The sequence below is a fragment of the Engystomops pustulosus genome, chromosome 9 (genome assembly GCF_040894005.1).
Source record: "Engystomops pustulosus chromosome 9, aEngPut4.maternal, whole genome shotgun sequence".
NCBI classification, from domain to species: Eukaryota; Metazoa; Chordata; class Amphibia; order Anura; family Leptodactylidae; genus Engystomops; species Engystomops pustulosus.
Window position 1 is genome coordinate 59882501 of NC_092419.1, and position 12049 is coordinate 59894549.

The 12049-nt window shown below is 41.1% G+C and overlaps 1 protein-coding gene across 5 annotated transcripts in view; it reads left to right on the forward strand.

The window, feature by feature from the left end:
* LOC140077099 (coagulation factor VIII-like) overlaps nucleotides 1–12049 on the forward strand; it is an 810463-nt gene that overhangs the window by 344124 nt on the left and 454290 nt on the right. For all 5 annotated transcript variants that reach the window (XR_011849697.1, XM_072123989.1, XM_072123990.1 and 2 more), the window contains exon 15: nucleotides 11246–11402. Coding sequence is in view for 4 of the 5 variants with exons in the window: in XM_072123989.1 (XP_071980090.1) it covers nucleotides 11246–11402 (157 nt within the window). In the remaining variant the exon portion in view is untranslated. The remainder of the gene's footprint in view (nucleotides 1–11245; nucleotides 11403–12049) is intronic.

Below are 12049 nucleotides of genomic sequence, written 5' to 3' on the forward strand. Positions count from 1 at the left end.
AGATTACTGTTGAGTTCTAAAAAGAAATAAACTTAAAAAAAAATAAATCAGCAAACTCGGCGTAATTCAAATCAAACCCCTAATAAATTGTCCCACTTCGGTGTTTGAGGTGGATATGTGTGTCACTAAGAGCTAAACACAAGTCTCCCTGCAAATTCCTCACAATATGGTACTAGCTGCACTACTAATGCCAGCAAGCCCAGCCACAAGCAAACCAAAAAAAAAGGAAAATATAACGATATTGTAGGCCTAAATAAGCCCTTGGGGTTCTCCTATGGCTATTTTCTAGCCCACACTCAAAGCACACTGCTTTGGCAGATTACTGTTGAGTTCTAAAAAGAAATAAACTTAAAAAAAAATAAATCAGCAAACTCGGCGTAATTCAAATCAAACCCCTAATAAATTGTCCCACTTCGGTGTTTGAGGTGGATATGTGTGTCACTAAGAGCTAAACACAAGTCTCCCTGCAAATTCCTCACAATATGGTACTAGCTGCACTACTAATGCCAGCAAGCCCAGCCACAAGCAAACCAAAAAAAAGGAAAATATAACGCTATTGTAGGCCTAAATAAGCCGTTGGGGTTCTCCTACCGTGTTTCCCCAAAAATAAGACAGTGTCTTATATTAATTTATGCTCCCAAAGAGACGCTAGGTCTTATTTTCAGGGGATGTCTTATATTTCCATGAACACATATTTATTGTTTAACAAAAAATCTACTTCTCTAACATTCTTATGACTCTCCAAACTTTGATCTTCATGCTGAATTTTTTGTGACTCCATTTCTATTGGAGTCTTTGGCCCCAATCCCTCATGTTTACTAAAACTTTCTTGTCTGGGAAGTTGCTTGTATAGCATTTGCACCACAACAGTCAGGGATTTTATCCCATGAATTTTTCTCCAATGTCACATCTCCAATGTCTTGCAGCATATAAAAGATCTACTAATATTAATGTATGGCATGAGGGAACTTCTGCAATGACGGCCGTTAGGTCTTATTTTCAGGGGAGGCCTTATATTTCTAAGCTTGAAAAAAAAATTGTACTGGGTCTTATTTTCGGGACAGGGTATGGCTATTTTCTAGCCCACACTCAAAGCACACTGCTTTGGCAGATTACTGTGAGTTCTAAAAAGAAATAAACGTAAAAAAAAAAAAATCAGCAGACTCTGCCTAATTCAAATCAAACCCCTAATAAATTGTCCCACTTCAGTGTTTGAGGTGGATATGTGTGTCACTAAGAGCTAAACACAACGGTAGCAAGTCTCCCTGCAAATTACTCACAATATGGTACTAGCTGCACTACTAATAGCAGCAAGCCCAGCCACAAGCAAACCATAAAAAAGGAAAATAAAACGTTATTGTAGCCCTAAGAAGTACTGTTGGGTTCTTGTAGAATCACTCCTGCCTAACACTATTCTAATAGAACACCCTAACGCTTTCCCTGACTAGCAGCAGCTCTCTTCCTAGCGGCATCCAGACAGAGAATGACGCGAGCAGCGCGGGCAGGGGCTACTCTATTCCAGGGTCACCTGATCTGGCCAGCCAACCACTGCTATCGACGTGTAAGGGTACCACGTCATGCAGGGTGGACTGCAGAGTCTCCTGGCTTGTGATTGGCTCTGTTTCTGGCCGCCAAAAAGCAAAACGGCGGGAGATGCCATTTTCTCGAGCTGGCGAAATACTCGTCCGAGCAACGAGCAGTTTCGAGTACGCCAATGCTCGGACGAGTATGTTCGCTCATCTCTATTTATTACCATATGCACTTTTTTTTATTACATCACTTAATCATTATTATTCCAATCATGTTATATTTTTATATATAATATTGGGGATATTAATTATGTCCATATTACAATAATTCATATTAGGGAGTTGGAACACCTCCTATGCCCATATAACAATAATTCATATCATGGAAGCATCTATACCTTTTTATTAGATTTGCACTTGTCACTTTATTTGATGACATTTATAGTCTGCATTTACATGTGTTGTTGTAATGATGCTAAAATCTTTATGCATTTGAACTCCATCTATTTGTTGTCATATGTATCCATTATATACCTGTTTTTATTGACTTTGTGATTGTATATGAACTCATGCAATAGCCCACATGTTTTATAGATTAATGTAACTACATCATATACCACTCACTATATTGTGTGCACTTCATCCATGGCACGAGTATTGCCCATATTGCCTCCAGCACCCAAGATGGCAGGGTGGTGCGCGCCCCTCCGGAGCGCACGCGCATCCTGGCGGCGGGTCCGGACTTCCGGTTCATGATGTGGGTGCGTGAGCCGGGGGTGTGCGCCGCTATACACACCAGGCCACTTTACAATTTGGGTGAGTTAAACAACTATTGGATAAATCTAAATATGGGCGTACCGGCTTACCAGTTTAAATACCACACCAGGACCTAACCACAGCACATCCCATTGAGGAAGCGAAGGCGAAACGTGCGTCGGGGTGCTGTGGTGGTGGTCTGGTGACTCAAAATTGTATTGGTAGGCACTTGTGGGTTATATTATGCCCTGGTTTGGGCATTTGGTAATAATTTTACCTTCTACTATGTGACTATCCTTATGTGCCTGTGTTTGATATCCCACTGTGGAATGTATTGGCTTGTACTTGTGACCACCACCCTTTTATGTTGTTGTTTCTGTGGTTTTATCATGTTTTAAATATATTTTTGGAGTGTCAATTTGTTATAATAAAGTTTAAATATATTCCATAGTCATATAGCATTTTGTCTTTTGATAGTTATTGACTACTTAGATCCTGTATACTGCTTTTTGGTATTCATCTTTTGATTGGTATAGGGATCATAATATATTGTAGGGGGTATCTTTGTTGGTATTCATCATCCCTTATAGTATACAGCCTGCCCCCAGTATTATACAGCTTGCCCCCAGTAGTTTACAGCTTGCCCACAGATTACTGTTTAATATTAATACAGCCTATTAATACTGTTTTATATTAATACAGCCTGCCCCAACTAGTATACAGCCCAGCCCAGCCCAGCCCAGCATTAAAAAAAAAAAAAAAAACTTATATACTCAACCTCCGATGGCCCCGATGTGCAGTGCTGCTCCCCCGATGTCCGCGCGGGTCCTCTTCTGGCTTCCGCGCCCGTCTTCTTTCTTCTCTAACTTCGTGCTGGGCGCCGCCATTGTTCTCCCCCAGACGGCAGGCGCATAGTATGAGCACGATATACTGAAGTGCCCCATGAATTTTATATACTGGGCCATCTCATTTATTTTATATATTGGGTGCCCCATGAATTTGAAAAACTGCCCCTTAAATGAATTATTTAATATAATACCCCTAAATGAATTATTTAATATACTGCCCCTCCCTTGAACTGTTTTATATACTGCCACTCCCCAATAAATGTTATATTGGCCCACAATTAATTATTTAATATACTGCGCCCCCTGTAAATTATTTTACCGTATATACTCAAATATAAGCTGACCCAAGTATAAGCCGAGGTACCTTTCATCACCTCACTTTTATGGAGATTAGCATGTCATTCTGTAGGGGCTGCTACATAGATTCACGGGCACTTTTCCTTCTAGCCCCCACGGTTGAAGAGTTATTAGTCCCGAGATGTTATTAGTCCCAAAAAGAATAATAAAATATTACTAGGGGTTTGTTATAAGGCTCGAAATATAATGGAGGCAGCAGAGGAAATGCTGATAAGTGAAATGGATGTGGCTTCAAAGCATGATGAAGTTCTTATCATTGGGGACTTCAATTACCCAGATATTGACTGGGGGGCAGAAACCTGCATGGTCCTTCAAAGGTAGCAGGTTCTTGTCAACAACAAAAGACAATTACCTGTCGCAACTACTCCTGGAGCCAACAAGGGGAGGGGGCACTGCTTGACCTTATCCTTACTAACAGACCTGATAGGGCAGTGATGGCGAACCTTTTAGAGCCTGAGTGCCCAAACTTCAACCAAAAGCCAGTTATTTATTACAAAGTGCCAGCGCAGCAATTTAAGCAGTAATGTATTTCCCATTGTTCATTGACAACTTTTAATCCTGCATCCTCCAAAGGACACCAACGCAGTTGAAAAGGAGGAGGGCAAATTCATCTATCATTTAGGAAGATTCTGCAGGAAGATTCTTTGAGTTCTGTCTGGTGAACTTCATGCTGGGGTTGTAACAAGGGGCTGCAGTGTGAATCTTTGTCCAGTAGATGGCACCAGGGTACAGAAGAGGAGATTCTGCTAGGAGCAGGAAAAGGAAGTGGTTGAGGGTGAGAGGTCAGAGGAGATGATAAGAGGCAGAAGTGGTGCTGTGCCTGTGTGCTCCTTGCTAAGATATAAGCCCCTACTTGGTACTAAGGAGAGAAAGTACTGTGCCAGGAACTCTGGTGGTGAGCACCAGAAAAGGACAGTCTGCAGGTGAGGTCTTAGGACAGCGTGGACAGAGAGGGAGTCTCCCGTAGCGCAGGCGTGCGGCTGAAGAAAGACCCACATTCCTGCAGTGAGGTTAAAGGAAATCCATCTGCATTATTATCTGCATTATATGGACATTTTCTGTATTTATTACTAGTTCAGTAAAATTTATTGTTATATTCAGAACGTTGTCTGTCGTCTCCCCTGCAACATTACAGGGTGATGGCCTGTTTGCCCACAGAAAGGGCTCAGAGTGCCGCCTTGATAGGGTATCAAAACTACGGGTTGGGGGGAACCTGTGTAATAGTGATCATAATATCATTGATTTTGTATTATGCTTTACTAAGAGCATTAGGGAAGGGACAACAAACACTCTAAACTTCAGGAGGACAAATTTTCAGGAACTAAGGGGAGACCTTAACCCCTTAAAGGGGTTATCCGGGTTTAAAATTTTTTTTATGGCCGGGCTGGGGAGGGCTATTTAAACATTATAAACATGTACTTACCTCCTCCGGTGCTGCCGATGTCCCGCGCCGCGGCCCGTCTTCTCCGTGCGCCGGTTTCATTACACCGGCGCACAGGGAGCTTCCGGCCAGCCGGATGCTCCCATGCGCACCATCTACCAGCGCTTACAACGCTGAGAGATAGGGACGGATGGGAGGAGCCGTCCACAACGCGGACTGGAAGCTCCCTGTGCGCGGCTTCCGTGCCCCTGTTTGTTTACAGGGGCACGGATCGAAGTGACCGCGGCGCGGGACATCGGCGGCGCCGGAGGAGGTAAGTCCATGTTTATTATGTTTAACTAGCCCTCCCCAGCCCGGCCATAAAAAGATTTTTAAACCCGGATAACCCCTTTAACGCTGAAGCCACTTTTCACCTTCCTGACACGGCCCATTTTTTCAAATCTGCCCTGTGTCACTATAAATGGTTATAACTTCGGAATGCTTTATCCAAGTGATTTTAAAACTGTTTTCTCGTGACACTTTGTACTTCATGTTAGTTGAAAAATTTTGTTGGTATGTTTTGCATTCATTTATAAGAAAATCAGATATTTGGTGAAAATTTGGAAAAATTCTTGATTTTCTAACTTCAAAATGTTCTACTTTTTCCACACATAGTCATAACCGCAAAAAAACATTAATAACTAACATTCACTGAATGTCTACTTTATGTGGACATGGTTTTTTATGCATACTGTTATTTTTGTAGGATGTTATGGGCCTTTGAACGTTAGGTGCGATTTTTCACATTTTCATAAAAAAAGCTTAAAATAGCATAAAATCCTGCTATTGAGGGAACTGCTCAGGTTTCAAATCACTTTCAGAGACCTAAATAAAAGTAAACCCCATAAATTACCCCATTATAGAAACTACACCCCTCAACGTACGTGAAACAACTTTTATGAAGTTTGTTAACCCTTTAATTGTTTTACAGGGGTTAAAACAAAATCGGATGCAATTTTGAAAGTAAAATTTTTTTGGCTAAATTAATGTGTTTTTCAAAAAATGTACAAATTCTCAGTGGATAAAATACCAAAACGCTCCACAAAATTTGATACCCAATCCCTCCCGCGTATAACAATACCCCATATGTGGTGGTAACCTGCTGTATTGGCGCACGCCAGGGCATCGAAGGGAAGCTGCGCCATTCAGAGCAGATTATGCATTGTCACTTTTTATTGGCTATACAATCTTTATTTTTTTGGCAATTTGGACATATAAGGGCTTATTTTTTGCGACATGAGATGCACTTTACAAATACTTCATTTTAGTGGGTCATTAGCTTATTGATGAGATTTTATTAACTCTTGAATGTATGGAGGAAAAGAAAATTGTAAATTTTTGTTTACTTTTCGTATTTTTTGGAGGTCGTACATCGTTCACTAAAAATACTATATTATCTTTATTCTATAGGTCACTACGATTACGGTGATACCTCATTTATATAGTTTTTCATTTATTTTTACAATTTTACTGGATAAAAACTAATATAGAGGAAATCTCATTTGTTTTTGCATTGCCATCTTTTCGGAGACGTAACTTTAATATTTTTCAGTTGACAGAGCTAGTTTAGGGCTTATTTTTTACGTGTTGAGTTGTTCTTTTCAGTGGTACCATTTTGGCGCACATAACTTTTTTTGATCACTTTGATCACTTTGTGTAGAGATTTTATGAAAAATGTACTTTTTTGGCGTGTTTTTCAGGTTTTTTTTTACGGTGTTCACCGAGCGGGTCCAATAATGTTTCTGAGTTATTGTACAGATTGTTACGGACGCGGCGATACCAAATATGTGGGGACTTTAATTAATTAATTCTTTTTATTACAAAATGATTTTATGTAATGTTTTTAACATTTTTTTATTTACTTTGACAGGTTAGCTTGAACAAGTGATCCACTGATCACTTGTTCAAGCTCTTCTTCACATTACACAGTGTAATACAGATGTATTACACTGTGTAATGTAACACACTGAGCGTGCTGCGCATGCTCAGTGTGTTACAGCCGGGTCCTACCAGAAGGCACGGACCCGGCACACAGGAGAGGATCGCACAGCCCCAGGCACCGGCAGTCCTGGGGCTGCGATTGGAGCAGCGGACCCCCCCGGTAAGCGCCGCGGGGGGGGGGGGGCTCGATTCTGATCAAATGCCCCTTGCGCACCGCAAATCTCCGATCGCGGGTGTTAGAGGCAGGTGTCGGCTATAATATATAGCTGACACCCGCAGCTCCTGGCACCAGCTCCGTTTAGGAGCCGGCGCCAGAAGCATTGACGCATTTTGCGTTAACGCACCTCCCGCGATGCAGTACTATTACGTCAAATGTCGGGAAGGGGTTAAAGGCATAGACTGGGACAATGTTCTCAAAGACAAAAGCCCCCCGCAAAAATGGGACTTTTTCTCATATATTCTAAAAAAGTCCTGTGAGAAACACATACCTTATGGGAAAAAGCATAAGAGGAACAAGAAAAAACCAATGTGGCTAACTAGTCTTGTAAGGCAAGCAATAAGCGAGAAAGATAAGGTGTTTAAGGTGTTAAAACGTGACGGTAGCAATGCGGCATTACAGGATTATAAAGAGAAAAATTAATCCTGTAAAAAGTGCCAGGGAAAGCAAAAATAATTCCAAATTATTTTTCAAGTATATAAATGATAAGAAACTAAAAACTGAGAGTATGGGCCCCCTTAGGAAAAATATGGGGGTCATGGAGGAAGGAGATGAGGAAAGGACCAATCTACTGAATGTCGCTTTCTCAACTGTCTTTACCCAGGAAATTCCCCTGGTGGAAGACACAATGAGGAATAATGTAAATTCTCTTTGGAATGTCAACAGTTTAACCCAGGAAGAGGTACGGCGCTGCCTCGCAACCACTAAGATAGATCAATCACCGGTGCCACATGGCATACACCCCCGGGTTCTGCATGAACGATGTACCGTGAAAGACAGACTGTTATTTTTAATATTTAAAGATTCACTGAGGGCTGGTTATGTTCCACAGGACTGGCGCATAGCAAATGTGGTACCAATATACAAAAAAGGATCAAAAAGCGATCCTGGTAACTATAGACCTGTGAGTCTAACTTCTGTGGTGGGGAAAATATTTGAGGGGTTTGTTAGAGATGCTGTCCTCGAGTATCTCACTGTGCACAACCTTATAACCCAGTGTCAGCATGGGTTTATGACAGATCGGTCCTGTCAGACTAATCTGATTGGTTTCTACGAGGAGGTAAATTCAAGACTGGACCTGGGGTATGCTGTGGATGTTTGAACTTTTCAAAAGCATTTGACACCGTGCCGCATAAAAGGTTGGTATATAAAATGAGACTGCTGGGAATAGGGGAAAATCTGTGTATTTGGGTAAATAATTGGCTTAGCGATAGAAAACAGAGGGTTGTCATTAATGGCACATTCTCACATTGGGTTGACATTACCAGTGGAGTGCCACAGGGGTCAGTATTGAGGCCACTTCTTTTTAATATTTTTATTAATGACCTTGTAGTGGGTTTACACAGTCAAGTTTCAATATTTGCAGATGATACTAAGCTGTGTAAAGTAATAAATACTGAGGCCGATAGTTTAGCATTACAGAGGGATTTGTGGAAGCTTGAGGAGTGGGCAGAGAAATGGTTGATGAGGTTTAATGTAGATAAATGTAAAGTTATGCACTTGGGCCATGGAAACAAAAAGTATAATTATGTTCTAAACAGTCAATTACTTGGTAAAACTGGAGCTGAAAAGGACTTGGGGTATTGGTGGATGGTAAACTTAATTTTAGTGACCAGAGCCAGGTGGCTGCTGCCAAAGCAAATAAAATTGAGATGTATAAAGAGAGGAATATATTCTAATGATAAAGACATAGTTTTGCCCTTATACAAATCCCTGGTCAGACCACACATGGAATATAGTGTACAGTAAAAACGATATAGTAGAGCTTGAACAGTTGCACAGTAGAGCAACCAAAATTAATAGGGGAATGGGGGGATTAGAATACAATGACAGATTACAAAATTTGGGATTATTCAGTTTAGAAAAAAGACGACTGAGGGGAGACCTCATTACAATACCTGAATGGACAGTACAAGGATCTCTCCAAAGATCTTTTTATACCTAGGCCTGTGACCAGGACAAGGGGGCATCCTCTACGCCTAGAGGAGAGGCGATTCTACCATCAACATAGACAAAGATTCTTTACTGTAAGAGCAGTGAGACTATGGAACTCTCTGCCGCAGGAAGTTGTTATGGCGGACTCTATGTACATGTTCAAGAGGGGACTGGATGCCTTTCTGTAGAGAAAAAATATCACGGGTTATGGGGATAAAATATTTATTCAATTCTTAAAGGTTGGACTTGATGGACTTGCGTCTTTTTCCAGCCTTTCCTATACTATGATACTATGATGTGACCATTATAATCTGTGTTTGGTCAGAGAGGAGGAGCTGTGGCTGGAGCTGGGGGCGTGTCTTATGCTAATCTTCTCTCATACTGTCTCTGTGTATCTAAAGGCCTCATAAATGTGATGCAAACGCTGCTTGAGCGTAAACGTGATGCAAACGCTGCGTAAGTGTAAACATGACACAAACGTGTAAAAGTAAACGTAATTCAAACGCCACATAAGAGTAAACATGACACAAACGGCGAGTAAGTGTAAACATGATGCAAATGCGGAATAAGTGTAGGCGTGCTGCTAACGCCGCGTAAGTGTAACCGTGATACAAATGGTGCGTAACCATGCTGCAAGGGCTGTGTAAGTGTAACCGTGCTGCAAGCGCTGCTTAAGCATAACCGTGACGCAAACGCTGCGTAAGGATAACCGTAACGCAAATGCACAAATGTAACCGTGATGCAAACTCTGTGTAACAAACCCTTCCATCTCCAACCCCAGCTCCTCCTCTCTGACCAAACACTGACTACAATGGTCAAACAATGGGAATGTTATCTCCCCAATCGGGGGTTTAGAAGGAAGATTCAAAGTGCCCCTGAATCTGTGTAGCCGTCCCTACAGGATGGTATTATAATCTCTACATGTGTGAGGTGGTGAAAGGTCCTCTTTAACACAAAAAACTGGGAAAACCTATTGACTTGGGTATAAGCCTAGTATATAGCCTGCCAGCTCATGCCCACAGAATATAGCCAGAAGCCCCTTGTCCCCTGTATAAAGTCAGCCAGTTCATGCCCCTAGTATACAGCCAGCCCTTTGTCCCCAGTATATGTCCAGCAGCCCCTGCCCCAGCATATCGCCTGTAGCCCTGCCCACAGTACATAGCCTGCAACCCCTGCCCCCCCCCCAGTATATAGCCAGTAACCCCTGCTCCCAGTATGTAGTCCCCCTAAAATATTTAAAAACTGACCCTCTATTAACTACTCACTATAGTGCCCCCTCCCATATACTCGGCCCCCCTTCAATGAGTAAAATAACTTTTGATGCCATGCACCATGTGAATTGTTTTATATAATGGGCCCCTCACCATCCTTTTTCTGCTGTTAGATTAAAAAAAAAAATCATGTACTAACCACTTTCCCCTCGTCTTCTATACTTTTCCCGCTGCTGGACAGGAAAGGGTGCACGGCCGTCTGATGACATCCAGCCATATCACACTCCTGCCGTTTCCAGACGCATCAAGCACTATGGACAGACAGAAGCCCCTGCCCTACTGTCGAGTGTAGCGCCAGGCCGGGGGCCAAATGGAATCTCCAAGAGTGTCAATGTTATTCTGGCTCTGTCTGTATAAATTATTTTCTCTTGCTTTAATAAAACGAATTTAAAAAAAAGAGTTGGATTATGTGTACAATTTACACCCTAGCCTGGATAATCAGTATGTGGTGAAACCAGTCCTGTGGGTTTCCCGCTTAAACTAGGAAAAAGAGATTAATACAGGGATTATGTATTTATAAAAATCTTGGACTTAAACCATAGTTATGAGCCCCTGATAACATGATGGGGCCAGAGGAAATTATTCCACATAACTTCCAAGTCATGGGGTTATGTAAACAGAAGCCATTTTGAATACATTAATAAGTAAAGTATAGGTAGTGGCAGATAAGTTTTGAGCGGTTAGAATTTAATTCATAGATATCATCTTGCGTTGGTGGGCGGGGCTTTATGTACTAAATTGTTAGGATCTCTAGTGTAAGTGCACGCCGTGCAATGACCTGAGAGTGGTTCATTGCACTTAATAAAATTGTTATTGAGGTATTGAGTCACAGATCTGTATTACATATTTTTAACTTTAAGAACAGATGACATAAAAGATGAAAACATAAGATAAGATGAAACAAAATATGAGTGTTGTAATACTCCAGCATTACTTTTCAGTTGTCCGTGACATCCCTTGTTACTTTTTAGGCATCAGCGTTCCCATGGATTTCAGAGGTATAAGAAAGTTGTATTTCGTGAGTACCTCGACAGCAGCTTTAAAGAACCAGCAATTCGTGGAGAGAGAGATGCTCACTTGGGACTTTTGGGGCCATGTATCCGTGCAGAAGTAAATGATGAAATTATTGTAAGTTAAATGCTACACTATATATTTAATAAAATAGTGGACTAACTAATTTGTTTATACATTTGGGGGTGATTTAATAAGTAAAATGCTTCCAATTTCTGGCAAAATTTGCTGTGAAAATCTCCTTTTAATCCCTCAGCATATTATCAGTTATTGTTGAATATTCTAAGGGCTTATTCACAAATCCATTTTTTCACATCCATGCTTTAGTGATTTTTAGTGATGCTCACTGAGGACTTACTGAAGCATTAATTTGGCACTATGCTCAAATTAGTTTTTTTTCCTAGCCTCAGTGATTTTCACTGAAGTATTACTGAACCATTATCTTCAATTTGCTTTTTCACATTTAATTTTTTCGACTAATCCAATGTCATCAGTCATCAAAATGTTTTCCACAGACCATTCATCAGTGAAAAAAATTGAAAATTGGAAAATAAAGGGTCGGTATGTTGTCCTTAAAAATCATTAATAGCATGCTGAGAAAAAACTGATTTGTGGATAAGAACTTCTATTGTTAAAGTTAGTGCTTATTAGCGCCTTAAAGACTAAGCTCATTTTCATTCTTAGGACACAGCCTAAGGACCCTTAGGACACAAATTTGTGTCACAATAAGCAGTTATAACTTTGGAACGGTTTATCTTACCAAG